The sequence below is a fragment of the Hyperoodon ampullatus genome (assembly GCF_949752795.1).
Source record: "Hyperoodon ampullatus genome assembly, chromosome: 8".
Classification (NCBI taxonomy): Eukaryota; Metazoa; Chordata; class Mammalia; order Artiodactyla; family Ziphiidae; genus Hyperoodon; species Hyperoodon ampullatus.
In genome coordinates this window covers 28805710-28831356 of record NC_136921.1, presented here as the reverse complement: position 1 = coordinate 28831356, position 25647 = coordinate 28805710, and the positions used below count along the sequence as shown (strand labels likewise).

The 25647-nt window shown below is 36.6% G+C and overlaps 1 protein-coding gene across 2 annotated transcripts in view; it reads left to right on the top strand.

Moving 5' to 3' along the window:
• PTH2R (parathyroid hormone 2 receptor) overlaps positions 1–25647 on the top strand; it is a gene marked incomplete at both ends in the record, with an annotated part of 116710 nt that overhangs the window by 30541 nt on the left and 60522 nt on the right. Inside the window, 3 exons of one of the 2 annotated variants that reach the window (XM_079710633.1) lie at positions 4547–4655; positions 23338–23448; positions 23558–23679. In XM_079710633.1, coding sequence (XP_079566759.1) covers positions 23400–23448; positions 23558–23679 — 171 coding nt within the window. Of the gene's footprint in view, positions 1–4546; positions 4656–23337; positions 23449–23557; positions 23680–25647 lie in introns of those variants that run through there. The other variant, XM_079710632.1, reaches the window with a different exon arrangement.

Genomic DNA, 25647 nt, shown 5'->3' with positions numbered 1-25647 from the left:
TTGGGTTAATTTGTTACACAGCTATACATGACAAATACAGATTTTTCCCTCCTTAAAATTCTGTCCCTCTGGAATCACTCTTGGTACAAAATGAATTGTATCATGTTAGATGGAAGCATGACTTTGTTATTGAGTTTTCTGGAAATTGTGTGGTTTAAAGAGCTGTATATGGGTGCCAAGTTGACAGATGTGGATTTTGGTAGCTTTGTAATGTCAACTTAGCTATGTTAAACTGTATTTCCCAGAATTCCCTTCCCTTCATATTTTTGGCTAAGATGAGCCACAAGAGACATTTTTTCATGAGTGTTTGAGGGCAAAGGTGAAGCAGCAGCTATTTTGTTTTTTACACTCAGATAGTCAAAGCAAGCACTTCTGTATCTCATGGACATTGTTGCTTGTCTGCTGGCTGATCTCATGGGAGAGGGATAGCAGCCAGGCCTGCAACTATGTCATCTTTCCCTGGGTCCTCCTTTAACTTACCTGATTCCTTGGCCAAGTATGTATTTAAGCCCATGATGAGAGTGCTGGCTTCTTCTGCTGGGCACCCCTATCATGAAGGTTGGAGGCACCAAGAATTCACATGGATTCCAGTGTGTCCTCATGGTTTCTAGCTCATGCTGATGGTTCCAGCTTGTTTTCACTCTCCTTCTCTTTACACTCATCTTCTCTTTTTGACTCCTGACCTACAGATTTCTAGCTTCAGCATCAGACAAAAATATTAGCCTTCAGGAGACTGTTAAACCAGTTCCCACAACTGTATAGGTCAAATCCCTGTAACAAATACTTTATTCTATTTCTAGCTTTATTTCTATTTCTACCTCTATTTTTTAAATCTATAATCTATTTCAATCTCTTAATAGTTCTGCTCCTCTGAATGAGCCTTGACTAATAGTGTGATCTTCATCATCAACTTGTACCTTCAAATATGTTTGTTCTCAAACCCATTAAAGTAAGTACAAGAATCAGGGGTTCCTGTGAAACATGAAAATTACCAGTCTCTACCTCCAGAAAAAAATTCTGATTCACTGAGTGGGTGTGCAGCCTAAGAATCTACATTTTACATAGGCATCAGATTCAGGTGGTCCAAGCACCATACTTTGAACAAATATTTATGAATGTTTTATCATATTTAAAAGATATTTCTTTGAAATTGAAGTTTTCCAATAATAGAATTTCCTTTTAATGCTGGTAGTGCTAAAACCAAATCTAGGTGAATTCATCCAACAAAGATTTATTATTCATGTGTTATATGTTAGAAACATGCTCCAGGGTGGGAAAATGTATGAAGGTATCTAGTGAAAGATACCCAGTAGAAAGAAGCATTGTGTTGGAGTCCTATAAAATGTTGTTATACATCTTTCTATTCCTATTAATAGTGATTTTTTTCTGACAATGCTTTAAAAAGCCCTGTGGTTTTTCAGAGCAAGTTCAGGTATAAAGGAATATTCAGATTAGTGAGGCAGTGTGATTCTGCAGTTGCCTCTGCCTAGGTTTCAGCCAGGGAAGTTCTGTTATTTTACACACACACACACACACACACACACGCACACACACACACATGAGGTTTTCTCATGAGGTGTTTTATTTGAAGAAAATGTACTACATAAAAATAATTGAAAATGAAAATCTTTACTATAAAATATTAAGCATATTATTTTTCACATAAAAAGTATTTAACAAATATTGATTAAATGGATAATGGATATGTTGATGCATTTTACCATTATAGAGTCACAGTATTAATGCAAAAAGGACAAACCATAGCTAACATCATATGCAATGATGAAATGTTGAAAGTTTTCCCTCTAAGACCAGGAACAAGACAAGAGTGCCCACTCTCACCATTCCTATTCAACATAGTACTGGAAGTCCTAGCCAGAGCAATTAGTCAAGAAAAAGAAATAAAAGGCATCTAACTCAGAAAGGAAGAAGTAAAATTGTCTCTAATGGAAGATGCTATGATCGTGTATTTAGAAAACCCTAAAGATGCTATCAAAACTAATAAATGAGTTCAGTAAAGTTTCAGAATACAAAATCAACATACAAAAATCAGTTGTGTTTGTATACACTAACAGCAAACTTCTGAAAAAGAAATAAGGAAAACAGTTCCATTTACAGTAGAATAAAAGATAATGAATAAATTTAACCAAATTGGGTAAATATCTGTACGCTGAAAATTCCAAGACATTGATGAAATAAACTGAAGAAAACAGAAATTAAGGGGAAGATATCCCATGTCCATGGGTCAGAAAAATTAATATTGTTAAAATGTTCATACTACCAAAAGCCATCTAGAGATTCAGTGAAATCCTTATAAAAATTACAATGACATTTTTCACAGAAATAGAACAAATAATCTTAAAATTCATGTGAAATCACAAAAGTCTCTGAAGAGCCAAAGCAATCCGGAGAAAGAAGAACAAAGCTAGAAGCATCACAATTCCTGATTTCAAACTTTATTACAAAACTATAGTAATCAAAGCTGCACAGTTCTGGCATAAAAACACACATAGACCAATGGAAAACAATCAGGAGCCCAGAAATAAACTCACATACATGGTCAACTAATCTTTCACAAGAGAGCCATGAATACCTACTGGAGAAAGGACAGTCTCTTCAATAAATGGTGTTAGGAAAACTGGGTAGTCACATACAAATGAATGAAATTGGACCCCTATTTTATACCACTCACAAAAATTAACTCAAAATGGGTTAAAGACTTAAATGTAAGACTCAAAACAGTAAACCCACCCGAAGAAAACAGGGAAAAAGCTTCTTGACATTGGTCTTGGCAATGATTTTTTTGGATATGACACCAAAAACACAAACAACAAAAGCAAAAATAAACAATTGAGACTACCTCAATCTAAAAAGCTTCTACACAGCAAAAGAGACAATCAGCAAAATTAGAAGGCAACATATGGAATGGGAGAAAATATTTGCAAACCATCTATCTAATAAAGGGTTAATATCCAAAATATATAAGGAACTCATACAACTCAATAGCAAAAATCAACAATCCAATTAAAAAATGGCAAAAGGACTTGGATAGATATTTTTCCAAGGAAGACATACAGATGGTCAATAGGTACATCACTAATCATCAGGGAAGTGTAACTCAAAACCACAGTGAGATATCACCTCACACTTGTTAGAATAGCTATCATCAAAAAGACGAGACAACAGGTGTTGGTGAGGATGTGAAGAAAAGGGAACCCTTGTGTACTGTTGGTGGGAATGTAAATTGGTACAGCCACTCTGGAAAAAAGTATGGAGTTTCTCAAAAAATTAAAAAAACAACTACCATATTATCCAGCAACCTCACTTCTGGATATTATCCAAAGGAAATGAAATCATTATCTCAGAGTTTAGATATCTGTACCCTCTTGTTTATTGCAGCATTGTTTACAATTGCCAAGACATGGAAACAACCTAAGTGTCCATGGATGGATGAATGGATAAAGAAAATGTCACACACACACACACACACACACACACACACACACACACAGAGGAATATTATTCATCTGTAAAGAAGAAGGAAATCCTGCCTTTTGTGCAACATGGATTGACTTTGAGCACATTAGGCTAAGTGAAATAAGTCAGACAGAGAAAGACAAATACTGTATGTTCTCACTTGTTTGGATCCTAAAAAGGCTGAACTCATAGAAATAAGAGAGTAGAATGGTGGCTGCCAGGGTCTGGGAGGTGGGGGAAATAGGGAGATGTTGGTCAAAGCATTCAGACTTCTAGCTATAAGATGACTAAGTTCTGGGGATTTAGTGTATAACATGGTAACTATAATTAACAGTACTTTATTATATACTTGAAAGTTAAGAGAGTAGATCTAAAATATTATCATCACACACACACATAAAAGGTAATTATGTGGGGGGAAGGAGGTGTTAACTAACTTTATTGTGGTAGTCATTTCACAATATATAAATATATCAAGTCATTACATAGTACACCTTAAACTCACTTATGTTACCTGTCAATAATATCTCAAGAGCAAAATTAACTAGAGACGATTTGGTGTAACCCTCTTATTTCATAGATGAGTAAACCAAAGCCCCAAAACATGGAATGATTTCCCCAGTTTCACTGGTAAATTTTCAGGAGAGCTAAGCATAGTCTTCTAGTCCATTTCTCCTTTCTATGTGCCATAACTGACATATTGTAAGAGGATTAATAAATATTGGTCTTTGTAACATTTCAGGAAAATTTCAATATGTTTATTATTTTTTCTGATTATATTATATCTATTAGACTTATCTAATTAAATAAAAAATTTCTGGAGTTTTTTAACTTTTAACAAAGGGGATTTTTTTCTTTAGGCTAATCAGGCAAAAGTATGATTATTCTAAAATCTTATACGTTGATGGATTTTTGAATTTTGATTCAGATAAAGAACTATTTCAGATAGCTTCACATCAAAACTAATTTTTAATTATATTAGAAGGTGAAATAATGAAAGATTGTATTGTGGCTTTAAAAAAAAGTAACAGGCATGTTTTTCTCTGTTTGTATTTTTTCATGTCGACAGCTGGATTCTGATGGCACTGTTACTATAGAAGAGCAGATTGTCCTTGTGCTGAAAGCTAAAGCGCAGTGTGAACTCAACATCACAGCCCAGCTCCAGGAAGGAGGTAAAGATGCTGAGAACACCATGTTCCCCATGTGTCTCACCCTGGTCTTCACAAAAAATGCAAATTTCCTCCTTAGTGAGTATTAAGGAGTTCCTCATCAATCATTCCATGTTTCCATGTGGAGAGCTGTGTAGCAGCTTTTCATCTCTTTAACCTACCAGCTCTTCGCTCCCTGTGGATGAGTGACTTGCCTGGTTTGTGAGTTTGAGAATGACCGGGCACGTGCACATCAGCGTCTTCCTCAGACCTGTCTTTGGGATCTGTCTGTCTGCAGAGAGCATGCATATTGTTTTGCCCTTGACTGTGCAGTAAGCTTGGAGGAGCAGGCTCTGTACTTGTGGGTATCACCTGCAGTTTTAGGTAGTATGTAAAATTCAAAGGAGCCAATAAGCAAGTCCATTGATACATACATAGACCATGTTCTCCAAAAAACTTTCTGCTTAATAAAATGATTATTTTATCTTCATCTGCCTGACTCCTTATGTAATTTCTCAGTTAGTTCCAAGTTCAAGTGGGAAACTACAAAAACAAAACTACAAAGCTGCAGATGAGCTTGTGGTAGTGTTGGTGCTCTTGTGCACCTCTACCGTTGCAGCTGCACAGGGACCTGTGGCCTGTGTTCCTTGGGGTCTGATGATCACTCACAGTTTTAATGGGGCCACTGAGTAAAGTCATTTATTGAATTGGAGTAGTGGGAAGATTATAATGTTTTATATAGTGAAATGCCTTGCCTTGATAGTTGAATATATTCAAAGACATTTTTAAAAAAGAGGGAGGTGCTATTTACTGAACTCTTTAAATTCCCAACAATCTGAATGAAGTAGGTAATGTCCTTAAAGCTATGCTTTAAAAAAAATTTGTGATTGATTTCTCAGTTGGTTATGATCAGAGAATGTGGTCTGCATGATATTAATTTTTAAAAGTGTGTTGAGACTTAATGGCTTATATTGGGGTCAGTTTTGATAAATATCCTATATGGTCTTCAACAGAATGTGTACTGTCCAGTTTCTGAGTACAGTGTTTTATAGTGTCCACTAGGTTAAGCTTATTGGGTGTGTGGTTCATGTATTCTGTATCTATGATTTTTCACCTATTTGACCTATTCTTTTCTGCTATATATATCTTAAAATATCCCACTCTGAGGATGAATTTTTTTGCTTCATATATTTTGAAAATATGTTATTGGGTATATACAAGTTTATAAATGTTATATTTCCTAGTAAATCAAACCTTCCATTGATACAAAGCAGCCTTCTTTATTTCTAGTTTACTTTTCTTTAACATATTAACTAATAAACATCCCAATCCAAAAATGGGCGGAAGACCTGAATAGACATTTCTGCAAAGAAGATATACAGATTGCCAAGAAACACATGAAAGAATGCTCAACATCACTAATCATTAGAGAAATGCAAATCAAAACTACAATGAGGTATCACCTCACACCAGTCAGAATGGCCATCAAAAAATCTACAAACAATAAATGTTGGAGAGGGTCTGGAGAAAAGGGAACTCTCTTGTACTGTTGGTGGGAATGTAAATTGATACAGCCACTATGGAGAACAGTATGGAGGTTCCTTAAAAAACTAAAAATACAACTACCATATGACCCAGCACTCCCACTACTGGGCGTATACCCTGAGAAAACCATAATTCAGAAAGAGTCATGTACCACAATGTTCATTGAAGCTCTATTTACAATAGCCAAGACATGGAAGCAACTTAAGTGTCCATCGACAGATGAACGGATAAAGAAGATATGGCACATATATACAATGGAATATTACTCAGCCATAAAAAGAAATGAAATTGAGTTGTTTGTAGTGAGGTGGATGGACCTAGAGTCTGTCATACAGAGTGAAGTAAGTCAGAAAGAGAAAAACAAATACTGTATGTTAACACATTATATGGAATCTAAAAAAAAAAAGTTATGAAGAACCTAGGGGCAGGACAGGAATAAAGGTGCAGACATTGAGAATGGACTTGAGGACACGGGAGGGGGAAAGGCAAGCTGGGACGAAGTGAGAGAGTGACATGGACTTATATATACTACCAAATGTAAAATAGATAGCTAGTGGGAAGCAGCTGCATAGCACAGGGAGATCAACTCAGTGCTTTGTGTCCACCTAGAGGGATGGGATAGGGAGGGTGGGAGGGAGAGGCAAGAAGGAGGAGATATGGGGATATATGTATATGTATAGCTGATTCAATTTCTTTTTTTTTATGTAAACACGTACAGTGTATTGAGACCATTTGTGAAGTAATTAATCTCACTCTACATATAATGGACAAAAATGATCATTATTTCATTAGTCATTGTTGATTCAATTTTTTATAAAGCAGAAACTAACACACATTTGTAAAGCAATTATACTCCAATAAAGCTGTTAAAAATATTAACTAATATAAAATTATTATATTAAAATAATAATATTTAATAAACAGCATTAGTTCTTTCTTCTTTGGTATTTGCCTTGCACATCTTTTCCCATCCTTAAAAAGTCTTTAATTATGATACAATACACATAATATTAAATTAATCATATCAAATGTTTTTAAATGTACAGTTCAGTGGTGTTAAGTGTATTCACATTGTTGTGAAAACCAATGGCCAGAAAATTTTCATTTTGCAAAATTGACACTCTAAAGCCATTAAACAGCAATTCCTTATCTTTTCCCTTTCTTCTATTAAACTTTTCTGTTTACTTATGTTTGGGGAGTATCTTTTATAAACAAGACACAGGTGGACTTCTTGTTATTTATTCTGTTATGCTTTGTCTATTAACTGAAGAGTTTAGCCAATTACATTAATTATGATAATGAATATACAGTATTTGAATTTAATTTTACCATCTTATTTGGGCTTTTAATTTCACCAGCTCTTCCTGTTTGTCCCTTCTACTCCCCAGTTCCACCTTCTGTTCTTTTGAATTGATTGAAACTTTTTTCCTTATTTCATCCTCCCTCCTCCTACTAGTTTGGAAGATATATGTTATATTTAGTTATTTAGTGATTAACCTAGAATTTTTTCATGTATTTTAAAGAAAGTTTAATGTTATCAATAATTTCCCTCTCTCAAATAATGCCTTTTGAAATACTTTGCTTCCAAATTATGTGCTATTATCATAAAGTTTTATCTTAACTGTATGTTTTTATAATTTTTCTTCTTCCTGAAATACATCTTTTTTTAATAGTATTTTATTTTATTTATTTATTTTTTAACATCTTTATTAGAGTACAATTGCTTTACAATGCTGTGTTAGCTTCTGCTTTATAACAAAGTGAATCAGTTATACATATACATATGTCCCCATATCTCTTCCCTCTTGCATCTCCCTCCCTCCCAACCTCCCTATCCCACCTCTCTAGGTAGTCACAAAGCAATGAGCTGATCTCCCTGTGCTATGCGGCTGCTTCCCACTAGCTATCTACTTTATGTTTGGTAGTGTAGTGTATATATGTCCATGCCACTCTCTCACTTTGTCCCAGCATACCCTTCCCCCTCCCAGTATCCTCAAATCCATTCTCTAGTAGGTCTGCATCTTTATTCCCATCTTGCCCCTAGGTTCTTCTGACCATTTTTTTTCTTTTCTTTAGGTTCCATATATGTGTGTTAGCATATGGTATTTGTTTTTCTCTTTCTGACTTACTTCACTCTGTATGACAGACTCTAGGTCCATCCACCTCACTATAAATAACTCAGGTTCATTCTGTGTTATGGCTGAGTAATATTCCATTGTATATATGTACCACATCTTCTTTATCCATTCATCTGTCAATGGACACTTAGGTTGCTTCCATGTCCTGACTATTGTAAATAGAGCTTCAATGAACATTTTGGTACATGACTCTTTTTGAATTATGGTTTTCTCAGGGTATATGCCCAGTAGTGGGATTGCTGGGTCATATGGTAGTTCTATTTTTAGTTTTTTAAGGAGCCTCCATATGCTCTCCATAGTGGCTGTATCAATTTACATTCCCACCAAGAGTGCAACAGGGTTCTTTTTTCTCTGCAGCCTCTCCAGCATTTATTGTTTGTAGATTTTCTGATGATGGCCATTCTGACCAGAGTGAGATGATATCTCAGTGTAGTTTTGATTTGCATTTGTCTAATGATTAATGACATTGAGCATTCTTTCATGTGTTTGTTGGCAATCTGTATACCTTCTTTGGAGAAATGGCTATTTAGTTCTTCAGCCCATTTTTGGATTGGATTTTTTTTTTTGATATTGAGCTGCATGAGTTGCTTGTATGTTTTGGAGATTAATCCTTTGACAGTTGCTTCATTTGCAAATATTTTCTCCCAACCTGAGGGTTGTCTTTTTGTCTTGTTTATGGTTTCCTTTGCTGTGCAAAAGCTTCTAAGTTTCATTATGTCCCATTTGTTTATTTTTTTTTATTTCCATTTCTCTAGGAGGTGGGTCAAAAAGGGTCTTGCTGTGATTTATGTCATGGAGCATTCTGCCTATGTTTTCCTCTAAGAGTTTGATGGTGTCTGGCCTTACATTTAGGTCTTTAATCCATTTGGAGTTTATTTTTGTGTATGGTATTAGGGAGTGTGCTAGTTTCATTCTTTTACATATAGCTGTCCAGTTTTCCCAGCATCACGTATTGAAGAGGCTGTCTTTTCTCCACTATATATACTTGCCTCCTTTATTAAAGGTAAGGTGACCATATGTGTGTTGGTTTCTCTCTGGGATATCTGTCCTGTTCCGTTGATCTATATTTCTGTTTCTGTGCCAGTGCCATACTGTCTTGATTACTGTAGCTTTGTAGTATAGTCTGAAATTAGGGAGCCTGATTCCTCCAGCTCCGTTTTTCTTTCTCAAGATTGCTTTGGCTATTCGGTGTCGTTTGTGTTTCTATACAAATTGTGAAATTTTTTGTTCTAGTTCTGTGAAAAACGCCAGTGGTAGTTGATAGGGATTGCATTGAATCTGTAGATTGCTTTGGGTAGTAGAGTCATTTTCACAATGTTGATTCTTCCAATCCAAGAACATGGTATATCTCTCCATCTATTTGTATAATCTTTAATTTCTTTCATCAGTGTCTTATAATTTTCTGCATACAGGTCTTTTGTCTCCTTAGGTAGGTTTATTCCTAGATATTTTATTCTTTGTGTTGCAATGGTAAGTGGGAGTGTTTTCTTAATTTCACTTTCAGATTTTTCATCATTAGTGTAGAGTAAAGCAAGAGATTTCTGTGCATTAATTTTGTATCCTGAAACTTTACGAGATTCGCTGATTAGCTCTAGTAGTTTTCTGGTAATATCTTAAGGACTCTCTATGTATAGTATCATGTCATCTGCAAACAGTGACAGCTTTACTTCTTCTTTTCTGATTTGGATTCCTTTTATTTCCTTTTCTTCTCTGATTGCTGTGGCGAAAACTTCCAAAACTATGTTGAATAATAATGGTGAGAGTGGGCAACCTTGTCTTGTTCCTGATCTTAGTGGAAATAGTTTCAGATTTTCATCACTGAGGATGATGTTGGCTGTAGGTTTGTCATATATGGCCTTTATTATGTTGAGGAAAGTTCCCTCTATGCCTACTTTCTGGAGGGTTTTTATCATAAATGGGTGTTGAATTTTGTCGAAAGCTTTCTCTGCATCTATTGAGGTGATCATATGGTTTTTCTCCTTCAGTTTGTTAATATGGTGTATCACATTGATTGATTTGCATATATTGAAGGATCCTTGCATTCCTGGGTTAAACCCCACTTGATCATGGTGTATAATCCTTTTAATGTGCTGTTGGATTCTGTTTGCTAGTATTTTGTTGAGGATTTTTGCATCTATGTTCATCAGTGATATTGGCCTATAGTTTTCTTTCTTTGTGACATCTTTGTCTAATTTTGGTATCGTAGTGATGGTGGCCATGTAAAATGAGTTTGGGAGTGTTCCTCCCTCTGCTATATTTTGGAAGAGATTGAGAAGGATAGGTGTTAACTCTTCTCTAAATGTTTGATAGAATTCTCCTGTGAAGGCATCTGGTCCTGGGCTTTTGTTTGTTGGAAGATTTTTAATAACAGTTTCAATTTCAGTGCTTGTGATTGGTCTGTTCATATTTTCTATTTCTTCCTGGTTCAGTCTCAGAAGGTTGTGCCTTTCTAAGAATTTGTCCATTTCTTCTAGGTTGTCCATTTTATTGGCACAGAGTTGCTTGTAGTAATCTCTCATGATACTTTGTATTTCTGCAGTGTCAGTTGTTACTTCTCCTTTTTCATTTCTAATTCCATTGATTTGAGTCATCTCCATTATTTCCTCAATAAGTCTGGCTAATGGTTTATCAATTTTGTTTATCTTCTCAAAGAACCAGCTTTTAGTTTTATTGATCTTTGCTATCGTTTCCTTCATTTCTTTTTCAATTATTTCTGATCTGATTTTTATGATTTCTTTTCTTCTTCTAACGTTGGGGTTTTTTTTTTCTTCTTTCTCTAATTGCTTTAGGTGTAAGGTTGGGTTGTTTATTTGAGATGTTTCTTTTTTCTTAAGGTAGGATTGCACTGCTATAAACTTCCCTCTAAGAACTGCTTTTGCTGCATACCATGGGTTTTGGGTCATTGTGTTTTCATTGTAATTTGTTTCTAGGTATTTTTTGATTTCCTCTTTGATTTCTTCAGTGATCACTTCATTATTAAGTAGTGTATTGTTTAGCCTCCATGTGTTTTTATTTCTTACAGATTTTTTCCTGTAATTGATATCTAGTCTCATAGCTTTTGGTCAGAAAAGATACTTGATATGATTTCAATTTTCTTAAATTTACCAAGGCTTGATTTGTGACCCAAGATATGATCTATCCTGGAGAATGTTCCATGAGTACTTGAGAAGAATGTGTATTCTGTTGTTTTTGGATGGAATGTCCTATAAATATCAATTAAGTCCATGTTGTTTAATGTATCACTTAAAGCTTGTGTTTCCTTATTTATTTTCATTTTGGATGATGTGTCCATTGGTGAAAGTGGGGTGTTCGAGTCCCCTGCTATGATTGTGTTACTTTTGATTTCCCTTTTTATGGCTGGTAGTATTTATCTTATGTATTGAGGTGCACCTATGTTGGGTGCATAAATATTTACAATTTTTATATCTTCTTCTTGGATTGATCCCTTGATCATTATGTAGTGTCCTTGTCTTTTGTAATAGTCTTTGTTTTAAAGTCTATTTTGTCTGATATGAGAATTGCTACTCCAGCTTTCTTTTGATTTCCATTTGCATGGAATATCTTTTTCCATCCCCTCACTTTCTGTCTGTATGTGTCCGTGTGTCTGAAGTGGGTCTCTTTAGACAGCATACATACGTGTCTTGTTTTTGTGTCCATTCAGCCAGTCTATGTCTTTTGGTTGGAGCATTTAATCCACTTACATTTAAGGTAATTATCAATATGTATGTTCCTATTACCATTTTCTTAATTGTTCTGGGTTTGTTATTGTAGGTGTTTTCCTTCTCTTGTGTTTCCTGCCTAGAGAAGTTCCTTTAGCATTTGTTGTAAAGCTAGTTTGGTGGTGCTGAATTCTGTTAGCTTTTGCTTGTCTGTAAAGCTTTTAATTTCTCCATCAAATCTGAATGAGATCCTTGCTGGGTAGAGTAATCTTGGTTGTAGGTTTTTCTCCTTCATCACTGTAAATATGTCCTGCCAGTCCATTCTGGCTTGCTGAGTTTCTGCTGAAAAATCAGCTGTTAACCTTATGGGGATTCCCTTATGTGTTATTTGTTGTTTTTCCCTTGCTGCTTTTAATATTTGTTTGTATTTAATTTTTGATAGTTTGATTAATATGTGTCTTAGTGTGTTTCTCCTTGGGTTTATCCTGTATTGGACTCTCTATGCTTCGTGGACTTGAATAACTATTTCCTTTCCCGTATTAGGGAACTTTTCAACTATAATCTCTTCAAATATTTTCTCCATCCCTTTCTTTTCTCTTCTTCTTCTGGACCCCTATAATTCGAATGTTGGTGCATTTAATGTTGTCCCAGAGGTCTCTGAGAGTGTCCTCTATTCTTTTCATTCTCTTTTCTTTATTCTGCTCTGCAGTAGTTATTTCCTCTATGTTTTCTTCCAGGTCACTTATCCGTTCTTCTGCCTCAGTTATTTTGCTATTGGTCTGTTCTAGAGAATTTTTAATTTCATTTATTTTGTTGTTCATCACTCTTTGTTAGCTCTTTAGTTCTTTTAGGTCCTTGTTAAACGTTTCTTGTATTTTCTCCCTTTTATTTCCAAGATTTTGGGTCATCTTTACTCTCATTATTCTGAATTCTTTTTTGGAAAACTGCCTATTTGCTCTTCATTTGTTACATCTGGTGGGGTTTTCCCTTGCTCCTTCATCTGCTGTGTGTTCTCTGTGTTCTCATTGTTCTTAACTTTCTGTGTTTGGGGTCTCCTTTTTGCAGGCTGCAGGTTCGTAGTTTCTGTCTTTTTTGGTTTCTGTCCCTAGTGGCTAATGTTGTTTTAGTGGGTTGTGTAGGCTTCCTGGTGGAGGGGACTAGTGCCTGTGTTCTGGTGGATGAGGCTGGATCTTGTCTTTCTGGTGGGCAGGTCCACGTCTGGTGGTGTGTTTTGGGGTGTCTGTGGCCTTATTATGATTTTAGGCAGCCTCCCTGGTAATGTATGGGGTTGTGTTCCTGTCTTGGTCGTTGTTTGGCATAGGGTGTCCTGCACTGTATCTTGCTGGTTGTTGAGTGGAGCTGGGTCTTGGCGTTGAGATGGAGATCTCTGGGAGATTTTTGCCATTTGATATTACATGGAGCTGGGAGGTCTCTTGTGGACCAGTGTCCTAAACTTGGCTCTCCCATCTCAGTGGCACAGCCCGGATGCCTGGCTCGAGCACCAAGAGCCTGTCCTCCTCATGGCTCAGAATAAAAGGGAGAAAAAAAAGCAAGCAAGAAAGAATAAGATAAAATAAAGTAAAATAAAATAAAGTAAAATAAAATAATGTCATTGAAATAAAAATAAACAATAATTATTAAGAAAAAATCTTTTAAGTAAAAAAAAAAGAGAAAAAAATGGACAGATAGCCCCCTAGGGCAAATGGTAAAAGCAAAGCTATACAGACAAAATCACACACAGAAGCATACACATACACACTCACAAAAAGAGAAAAAGGGAAAAAAAAATATATCATTGCTCCCAAAGTCCACCTCCTCAATTTGGGATGATTCATTTTCTATTCAGGTATTCCACAGATGCAGAATACATCAAGTTGATTGTGGAGATTTAATCTGCTGCTCCTTAGGCTGCTGGGAGAAATTTCCCTTTCTCTTCTTTGTTCGCACAGCTCCCAGGGTTCAGATTTGGATTTGGATCCACCTCTGCATGTAGGTCTCCTGAGGGCGTCTGTTCTTTGCCCAGGCAGGACAGGGTTGAAGGAGCCGCTGATTCGGGGGCTCTGGTTCACTCAGGCCTGGAGGAGGGAGGGGTATGGATGCGGGGCGAGTCTGTGGCAGAGGCCAGCGTGATGTTGCACCAGCCTTAGGCGCACCGTGCATTCTCCCAGGGAAGTTGTCCCTGGATCACGGGACCCTGGCAGTGTCGGGCTGCACAGCCTCCTGAGAGGGGCAGTGTGGAGAGTGACCTGTGCTCTCACACAGGCTTCTTGGTGGTGGAAACAGCGGCCTCAGTGTCTCATGCCCGTCTCTGGGGTCCGCGCTGATAGCTGTGGCTTGCGCCTGTCTCTGGAGCTCCTTTAAGCAGCGCTCTTAATCCCTTCTCCTTGCGCACCAGGAAACAAAGGGGCAAGAATAAGTCTCTTGCCTCTTCAGAAGCTCCAGACATTTGCCTGGACTCCCTCCTGTCTAGCTCTGGTGCACTAGCCCCCTTCAGGCTGTGTTCATGCAGCCAACCCCAGTCCTCTCCCTCGGATCCAACGTCCGAAGCCCAAGCCTCAGCTCCCAGCCCCTACCCATCCCGGCGGGTGAGCAGACGAGCCTCTCAGGCTGGTGAGTACCGGTCGGCACCGACCCTCTGTGTGGGAATCTCTCTGCTTTGCCCTCTGCACCCCTGTTGCTCTGCTCTCCTCCGTGGCTCTGAAGCTTCCCCCCTCCGCCACCCACCATCTCCGCCCACGAAGGGGCTTCCCTAGTGTGCGGAAACCTTTCCTCCTTCACAGCTCCCTCACACTGGTGCAGGTCTCATCCCTATTCTTTTGTCTCTGTGTTTTCTTTTTTCTTTTGCCCTACCCAGGTACGTTGGGAGTTTCTTGCCTTTTGGGAGGTCTGAGGTCTTGTGCCACCGTTCAGTAGGTGTTCTGTAGTTGTTGCTCCACATGTAGATGTATTTCTGATGTATTTGTGTGGAGGAAGGTGACCTCCGCATCTTACTCTTCTGCCATCTTGAAGCCGTTCCTGAAATACATCTTTTTAAAGGATTTCTTTACATTGGAATCTAGTTATAGTGAATTCTCTCAGTTTTTGTTTGTCTGAAAGGTATTTATTTCAGTCTCAATCTTCAGAGATACTGTTTCTGGACTTATGATCCTTGGATGAGAATTGTTTACTTTTAGCTCCTAAGGATATTGTTTTACTTTTCCACCCTGGATTCCATTGTTGTTGTTGACAAATCAGTTCTCAGTCTTTTTTGGTGATTAGTTTTTCTCATTGGCTCCTTTTAAGAGTTTCTCTTTGATTTTGATGTTCTGCAATTTCATTCCGTATCTAGGTATGAGTTCATTTGATTTCTGAAGTCTAAGGTTCTGTGTCTTTTTTCAGTGGTGGGAATGTTTTGCTATTTTGTCTTTGAAAATTTGCTCTCCCATATTCTCCTATTTTCTGTTTCTGGAACTTTAAGTAGACAAGTATGGGAACTTCTCACATTACCCTTTGTATCTTTATGTCTTATATGATTTCCTTTTCTTTGTTTTTCTACTGCTGTTTTGTTAATTTCTGCAAATATATTTTCCAGTTCACCAACTCTTTGTTCAGCTTTGTCTAATGGCTCTTTAATCCATCCATTAAGCTAATTTTGATTATTCTATTTTTCAGTTTTTGGGATCTTCCTATTTAATTTTCATAGTTTCTTTATCTTAAATATCATTTTAATCTCTTTTCTTTTTCCTTCTTAGACCTATTTTATATTCTGCATTTGATATGAAAATAACCACAGGCTTTGCTTGTCAATACTGACTACCACAAATGGGGGCTTATTTCCTTGTGTGTCTAATGACTTATGATAAAGAACTTATAAGGTACTCATGTAATGTGCATTCTTCCAAAATTTCTGTTTTCTGTAAGGTGCCTAGTGGAACTATTGATCTTTCCATGTTAAACTAAGACCACATATTAGACCACACATGAATGTGAGCTTGTGGTTAGAAATTGTCAGAGAAGAATCTTTTTCTCCATTATTTCCTAGTCCAACTCTAAATGCAACCAGGAGTGAAACAAGCCAATCTCTTTCTGAAAGATACTTTTGTTTCTTGTTCACTCACTAAGGGGTTCATATTTTGGGGATCCTGACCTTATACAGGAGTTTCCAGTCCAGTTTCCCACTTCATCAGGCCTCAGACTCATCTTTTGTTACCAGAATACAATCAAAATCCAAGCTCTTAGCCAATATGTCAGTAGAGGCCTCTAACGTAAGCCCCAAATGCAGTGCCTACTGATTCTGTGGAATAATTTCTGGTCTCAGATTTATTCCTTTAATTTGTAGCCAGCTAAGCCATGTTTTAACAAAGAAGGTTTTTATATTAATTCAGCCTTTGTAGGTGTCTTATACTAGGAAAGAGTTCTCTGAATGGCTAGACTAATGTCAGGAAAGGGAATCACTTACGTTACCTTTAAAGAACACTGACCCTGATATCTCAAACATGTAGGTCTACTAACAAAGAGCAACACTGTCATGAAGGAATTTATAAAGATTGTTATCTAGGAGGACTAAATGAACTATTTTCTATGAAATCTCATGAAATTTTGAGCTGGAAGATATCTTAGAGACTATCTAGTCCAACATTATCATCTTTATTGTCCCTTTAACAGTTCAACAAAGATATTACGTGCCTACAGTGTGGTGCTTCTGTAGTAAGCACTGGAAAAAATGAATCAAAGTCTGTCCTTACCCCATGGAAATGATGATCTAATAAGGGAAGTAGACACCTTTCAGATGGTGTGTAAGTGTAACAACAGAGGAGCACAACTATGGAACCACTGAAAAAGCATCTTAATTCATCAGGGAGGAATCAGAGAAAGCTTTCTGGAGGAGCAATCTTGAAATTAAAGGAGTAGGATTTAGATGTGTACAGGAGGAAGTAAAAAGACATTCCTGGCAGAGGGAATAGGGTCGGCAAAGACAAACAACTGGGAATCAGTCACACACCACAAGAGTTAAAAAGAGTAAAAGATCTGGATGTAAACTTATGTAACATCTAAAATTTGTGATGGTGCAACTCATGTGAAATGTGTAGATGAATAAATATTAAAAGAGAAAAGGCACTTTCTTTGAGATCTTTCTCCATACAATAGTATAGAATTAAATCTGGTCGAACTTTGGCCTCCCTTTCAATGAAAAATGTCTATATATGTAAATTGACTCAGCATTTCTTCACTTTACAAGTGTGAAAAGATAAACGACATTTTGAATTCACTAGTTAATTTAAGAAGTTTTCATTTTAAAATTCTCCTAAAATTGAGAGATGCATATCAGAATATTTAAGAGTGAGCTGTTATGCGGCCTGCAACTTACTTTAAAATACCATAGCATTCATTTAGATGAAATAAATATGGTAAAATATTACCAACTGTAAATTCTAGATTGTGGGTATATAATATCCTCTGTTTTATTTCTGAAAAAAATTTTATAATAAAAATAAAATATAATTTTTCTTCTTGTCTATGAAAGAAAGAAAAGAAAACATAAATGCAAATACCTCATTATACAACTATTTAGGTATTTAAGAACAAAACCCAAAATATTAATCATCCCAGTTTTATTTCACAATTGTATGGTTGTATTATGTTATGGGTAACTGTAGAACCGAAAAGAGTCAAAGTTATATTCTCCAAATTTTAGATTGCTCTGTGTAAATATCATGGTTTGACAAGTTTCACTAATGATCAGTTTGTCCTGGCACACACATAAGATTACAGGGAGTGTAATTAATGGTGTTAATTTATAAAGGGAGTTTGGTGACTCATTAGGCAATTACTTAGTTTCTTGCTAAATAATGAAAGTATTTACTCGCATAGAATGTGAAATGATGATCAAAGAGATGTTATTTAAGATCTCTGTATTAGCTGTATGAGGGCATGGCTTTCACAATCTTTTCAACCTTTTGTGAATATTGATTATTCTCTTTGTCAAAGAGCCACCAGAGAGATGATTACAATCTATGGAAACATTATTCTGGGGGAGTGTTGGTTTTCTGAATTTTGAAATATGTCTGTGTGTGTATGTGTGTGGGATGGTATCTTTTTTTTTAAAGGACATGCTATTCTATTTTATTTTTTAGAACTTCTAAAAATTGAAGTATAGTTAACTTACAATGTTGTGTTAGTTTCAAGTATACAGCAAAGTGATTCAGTTTTATATATATCTATGTTATATATGTTATTTCCATTATAGGTTATTACAAGATATTGAGTATAGTTTCCTGTGCTCTACAGTAGGTCCTTGTTGTTTACCTATTTTATATATAGTAGTATGTATATATTAATCCTAAACTTCTAATTTATCTCCCACCCACTATCCCCTTTGGTAACCAATAAGCCCCTTTGGTAACCAATAAGCTTGTTTTCTATGTCTGTGTGTCAATTCCTGTTTTGTAAATAAGTTCATTTGTATCATCTTTTTAGATTCCACATAAAAGGGATATCATATGATACTTGTCTTTCTCTGTCAGACTTACTTAACTTAGTATGATAATCTCTAGGTCCATCCATGTTGCTGCAAATGGCATTATTTTATTCTTTTTTATGGCTGAGTAATATTACATTGTATATATATACCACATCTTCTTTATCCATTCCTCTGTTGATGGACATTTAGGTTGCTTCCATGTCTTGGCTATTGTAAATAGTGCTGCAATGAACATTGGGGTGCATGCATCCAGGGGTGGGATTGCTGGATCATATGGTAATTCTATTTTTAGTTTTTTAAGGAACCTCCATACTGTTCTCCATAGTGGCTGCACCAATTTACATTCCCACCAACAGTGTAGGAGGGTTCCCTTTTCTCCACACCCTCTCCAGCATTTATTATTTGTAGACATTTTGATAGCCATTATGATAGGTGTGAGGTGATACCTAATTGTGGTTTTGATTTGCATTTCTCTAATAATTAGTGATATTGAGCATCTTTTCCTACGCCTGTTGGCCATCTGTATATCTTCTTTGGAGAAATGTCTATCTAAGTCTTATGCCCATTTTTTGATTGGGTTTTTTTTTAAGATATTGAACTGTATGTATATTTGGACTGGTATCTTTTAGGGAACAAAAAAAAAACGATTCCTTTTAAAGCATAAGGAAAATATCAGCAATGTTCTTTATTGCAGTTTAAAAACTACATAATTATAAAATAAACTGATCATTGGCTTTTAGACTTCTGTGAAGACCTTAGTCCATCACATGATCAACTCTTGTCAGAAAATCTCACGTGACGTTGCAGCATACATTTTAGAGGGACAACTAGTTACAAGAACACAGGAATATGTGTCTGGGTCCATTTTATATAGATTGCACCATAGATACTGTATCTGGTAAAAGATTGGATCCAGATAAATAAGGATGCATGATTTATTAAAGATAAAGTGAATGGATGGAAAGTCATATGGAATGCTATCAAGACGTAGAAGAGTATCTAGTGCAAAGTTTATGGAAGAGATTGATTCATTACACTCTGTTTAAACAAGAAGGAAGATAAACACACAAAAAGCAGGTCATGGTGGAAAGAAGCAGGTGAAGCCGTATACCAGAAACAGGAGCCAGCGTAATGAGTTCCCGGGTTACTTCCAATATGCAAAGCCCAGGCTTTTATTATGAGAGCAAAGTGAGGCTCTTTCCAATAAGCGTTCTCTTGTATGAGAACAATGTGGTGAGGGAAGATATTTTCTTTTTCTTATTGCTTCAGCAATTCACAAAGCAAATCAAGTACTTGTTTCCATGTGATATGGTGGATACTAGCAAGTTAATTTCAGGTTTATGCTGAATTCTTTTCTGTAGAAATCGGTGTTTGCATGAGGTTCTATCATGCTGACTATTCAAAACTGAAAAACTCGACATAATGAATGTTAGCTATAACAAAAATCCTCAGCTACAGTTAGTGTAATTGGTAACTAAAAAATTGAGAGAGCTGTAATGGTACTTGTGGTAGCAGAATAATGTCCCCTCAAAGATGTCCAAACCCTAATATCTGGTGTTCTGCCTGTGTATGTTATATTACAGGGCAAAAGGGCATTGCAGATGGAATTAAGGTTGTGGACCTTAAAATAGGAAGATTATTCTGGATTATTTGGATGGGACTAATGTAATCACATGGGTTCTTAAAAGTGAAAGAGGAAGGTGGAATAGTCAGTAATGGAAAAAAAGAATGGAAGAGAGACTTGAAATGTGAGAAGGACTTGACCTCCCTTGCTGACTTTGAAGATGGAGGAAGGGGGCCATGAGCCAAGGAGTGCAAGTGGCTTTCAGAAGTTGGGAATAGCCCTCAGCTGACAGCCAGGAAGGAGATGGGAACCTCAGTCTTATCACTACAAGGAAGTAAATTCTACCAACAACTGGAATGAGTAAGGAAGTAGATTTTCCCCCAGAGCCTCAGAAAGCATCACAGTGCTGCCCAGCCCTTGATTCAGCCTTGTGAATCTATAAGCAGAGGTCTGGCTGAGCTCACCAGACTTCTGACCTACAGAAATAGTGAGATAATAAATTTGGGGTATTTGAAGCTGCTAAGTTTGTGCTAATTTGTTATGGAAGCAATGGAAAATGAATACAGCACTCATTAAAAATAGTCTCTTTTGGGTAAGTTGGAATATGACATGGCTGATAGGCTCTCTTCTTGAAAGTTTCATACACAACTAATGGAGGGGAGTCCTGAAAAACACAGAGTGACAAACGCATGAAGCAAAACAGAAGAAAATACTTGCAAAGGAACCAACTGACAAAGGATTCATCTCCAAAACATACAAATAGTTCATGCAGCTCAATACCAAAAAAACAAACAACCCAATCAAAAAATGGGTGGAAGACCTAAATAGACATTTCTCCAAAGAAGACATACAGATGGCCAAGAGGCACATGAAAAGATGCTCAACATCATTAATTATTAGAGAAATGCAAATCAAAACTACAATGAAGTATCACTTCACACTGGTCAGAATGGCCATCATCAAAAAAATCTACAAACAATAAATGCTGGAGATGGTGTGGAGAAAAGGGAACCCTCTTGCACTGTTGGTGGGAATATAAATTGATGCATCCACTATGGAGAACAGTATGGAGGTTCCTTAAAAAACTGAAAATAGAATTACCATATGACCCAGCAATCCCCCTCTTGGGCATATACTGAGAGAAAACCATAATTGAAAGAGTCATGTACCACAATGTTCATTACAGCACTATTTACAATAGCCAGGACATGGAAGCAACCTAAATTTCCATGAAAAAAGGAATGGATAGAGAAGTTGTGGGACATTATATACAATGGGATATTACTCAGCCATAAAAAGGAATGAAATTGGGCCATTTGTAGAGATGTGGATGGACCTAGAGACTGTCATACAGAGTGAAGTAAGCCAGAAAAAGAAAAACAAATATCACATATTAATGCATATATGTGGAATCTAGAAAAATGATACAGATGATCTTATTTGCAAAGCAGAAATAGAGACACAGACACAGAGAAAAAACATATGGACACCAAGGGGGAAGTGGGGGTGGGATGAATTGGGAGATTGGGATTGACATATATACACTATTGATACTATGTATAAAATAGGTAACTAATAAGAACCTACAATATAGCACAGGGAACTCTTCTCAGTGCTCTGTGGTGACCTAAATGGGAATGAAATCCAAAAAAGAGGGCATATATGTATAGCTGATTCACTTTGCTGTATAGTAGAAGCTGTCACAGCATTGTAAAGCAACTATATTCCAATAAAAATTAATTTAAAAAACAGACAAAATTCCTCACCCTCAAGCTCCTTAAATCCTATGGTTTAAGAAAATGATAATAAAATAACACTTAAAAGTGGAAGGTGATGAGAGCTCAAATGAAAAATATAGTAGGAAAGGGGATAAGGAGTATGGGTTGGGGTGGGTGAGTGGGGAATAAGCCGGGGAGAGAGAAGATCCTGAGGGGCCATTAGGCCTTGGAAAGACTCGGCTTCTGCTCAGAGAGAGATGGGAAGCCTTTGGAGAATTTGGGGCTATTGCATGAAGAATAAATGAGAGGAGAGCAAGAATGGAATCAAGAAGACCAATTGGGGGCCATTGCAATAATTTAGTCTGGAGATGTGGTGGCTTGGACCAGGGGTGTGGCAGTGGACATTGTGAGAAGTAATAGGGTTCTGGATTCATCTCGAGGAGAGTAGAGTTTCTGAGAATTTTGTTTAAGATGAATGTTAAACTCAAAGAAATTACTAGTAATTGGTAAAAAGGCAAACCCAAATCTTGGAGCTTACCTGTGAAGCTCAATCTATTTCATGTGTCATATTTTTTAACAGTAATGAAAAAAAAATCTAAGGTAAAAAATGTAGCTACAACTATGATAGACTTTTACTAACAGAAATTGTTCTTATCTTCCGATTCATCCCACCCCGCCCCCTTCCCCTCTTAATATCCATACGTTTGTTCTCTACATCTGTCTCTATTTCTGCTTTGCAAATAAGTTCATTTGTACCCTTTTTCTAGATTCCACATATAAGCGATATTATCCAATAGATAACTAATGAGAAACTACTGTACAGCACAGGGAACTCTACTCAGTGCTCTGTGGTGACCTAAATGGGAAAGAAGTCTAAAAAAAGGGGATATATATACATGTGTAGCTGATTCACTTTGCTGTACAGCAGAAACTAACACAACATTGTAAAGCAACTATATTCCAATAAAAATTAATAAAAAAGAAATTGTTCTCAATGAATTCTGATGTTTCTTTTTTTTAAACATCTTTATTGCAGTATAATTGCTTTACAATGGTGTGTTAGTTTCTGCTTTATAACAAAGTGAATCAGTTATACATATACATATGTTCCCATATCTCTTCCCTCTTGCGTCTCCCTCCCTCCCACCCTGCCTATCCGACCCCTCTAGGTGGTCACAAAGCACCAAGCTGATCTCCCTGTGCTATGCAGCTGCTTCCCACTAGCTACCTATTTTACATTTGGTAGTGTATATATGTCCATGCCACTCTCTCACTTTGTCACAGTTTACCCTTCCCCCTCCCCATATCCTCAAGTCCATTCTCTAGTTGGTCTGTGTCTTTCTTATATATTAATCGATATAACTCATATATATTGGAGTCACTAAAATATGTTTAATTTATGCAAATCAAATGTTCCTATCAATGGGCCTTTGATGAGGCTAGGTGGATGAGTTTTGGGGTATTTGCATCATATCTACCCCATTCTAGTTTCCAAAGCTACTGATTTGTTTTACAATGCCTGTGTTTTACATAGGCAGTGACCTGAAATTTTGTATTTTGAATGCATTCATTCTCTGCTTCTAACTGCATCTTTGTTTATTTGCTTTTTAATTTTTTTTCCTTATCAGAGGGAAATTGTTTCCCAGAATGGGATGGACTCATCTGTTGGCCTAGAGGAACAGTGGGGAAAATGTTGGCTGTCCCATGCCCTCCTTATATTTATGACTTCAATCATAAAGGTATTGAATTTTTCTGAAATGATTAATTTGGAATAGAAATTTATTATTTTTTTATAATGGACTCTACAAGAACTGAGCAATCTCAGTGTTTTTCTTCATGTCTTCACAGGAGTTGCTTTCCGACACTGTAACCCCAATGGAACATGGGATTTTATGCACAGTTTAAATAAAACATGGGCTAATTATTCAGACTGCCTTCGCTTTCTGCAGCCAGATATCAGCATAGGAAAGGTAATGGTATCTTTGTATTTGTGAACCCCTAAGGGAAAGCAAAAGTTTTTATACAATTCTTGATTGTCAACCACTATTATAAAAATCCTTATATTATATGACACAAAGATCAAAAAGATAAAAGCAAGTTTGGAATCTTTTCAGATACCTAGTTAAGGAAAGGTCTAGGATCTGAAACTTTTTTTTCCTGTTTTAAGAAGTTAGTATTTTATTTTATTTTTTTACATCTTTATTGGAGTATAATTGCTTAACAATGGTGTGTTAGTTTCTGCTTTATAACAAAATGAAACAGTTATACGTATACATATGTTCCCATATCCCCTCCCTCTTGCATTTCCCTCCCACCCTCCCTATCCGATCCCTCCAGGCGGTCACAAAGCACCGAGCTGATCTCCCTGTGCTATGCGGCTGCTTCCCACTAGCTATCTACCTTACGTTTGGTACTGTATATATGTCCATGCCGCTCTTTCAATTTGTCACAGCTTACCCTTCTGCCTCCCCATATCCTCAAGTCCATTCTCTAGTAGGTCTGTGTCTTTATTCCTGTCTTACCCCTAGGTTCTCCATGACATTTTTTTTCTTCTTAAATTCCATATACATGTGTTAGCATATGGTATTTGTCTTTCTCTTTCTGACTTACTTCACTCTGTATGACAGACTCTAGGTCTATCCACCTCATTACAAATAGCTCAATTTCATTTCTTTTTATGGCTGAGTAATATTCCATTGTATATATGTGCCACATCTTCTTTACCTATTCATCCGATGATGGACAATTATGTTGTCTCAATCTCCGGACTATTGTAAATAGGGCTGGTATGAACATTTTGGTACATGACTCTTTTTGAATTATGGTTTTCTCAGGGTATATGCCCAGTAGTGGGATTGCTGGGTCATATGGTAGTTCTATTTGTAGTTTTAAAGGAACCTCCATACTGTTCTCCATAGTGGCTGTACGAATTCACATTCCCACCAACAGTGCAAGAGTGTTCCCTTTTCTCTGCACCCTCTCCAGCATTTATTGTTTCTAGATTTTTTGATGATGGCCATTCTGACTGGTGTGAGATGATATGTCATTGTAGTTTTGATTTCATTTCTCTAATGATTAAAGATGTTGAGCATTCTTTCATGTGTTTATTGGCAGTCTGTATCTCTTCTTTGGAGAAATGTCTATTTAGGTCTTCTGCCCATTTTTGGATTGGCTTGTTTGTTTTTTTTATATTGAGCTGCATGAGTTACTTATAAATTTTGGAAATTAATCCTTTTTCAGTTGCTTCATTTGCAAATATTTTCTCCCATTCTGAGGGTTGTCTTTTGGTCTTGTTTATGGTTTCCTTTGCTGTGCAAAAGCTTTGAAGTTTCATTAGGTCCCATGTGTTTATTTTTGTCTTTATTTCCATTTCTCTAGGAGGTGGGTCAAAAAGGAGCTTGCTGTGATTTATGTGATAGAGTGTTCTGCCTATGTATTCTTCTAAGAGTTTGATAGTTTCTGGCCTTACATTTAGGTCTTTAATCCATTTTGAGCTTATTTTTGTGTATGGTGTTAGGGAGTGATCTAATCTCATACTTTTACATGTCCCTGTCCAGTTTTCCCAGCACCACTTATTGAAGAGTCTGTCCTTTCTCCACGGTACATTCCTGCCTCCTTTATCAAACATAAGGTGACCATATGCGTGTGGGTTTATCTCTGGGCTTTCTATCCTGCTCCATTGATCTATCTTTCTGTTTTTGTGCCAGTACCATACTGTCTTGATTACTGTAGCTTTGTAGTATAGTCTGAAGTCAGGGAGCGTGATTCCTCCAGCTCTGTTTTTCGTTCTCAATATTGCTTTGGCTATTCAGGGTCTTTTGTGTTTCATACAAATTGTGAAATTTTTTGTTCTAGTTCTGTGAAAAATGCCAGTAGTAGTTTGATAGGGATTGCATTGAATCTGTAGATTGCTTTGGGTAGTAGAGTCATTTTCACAA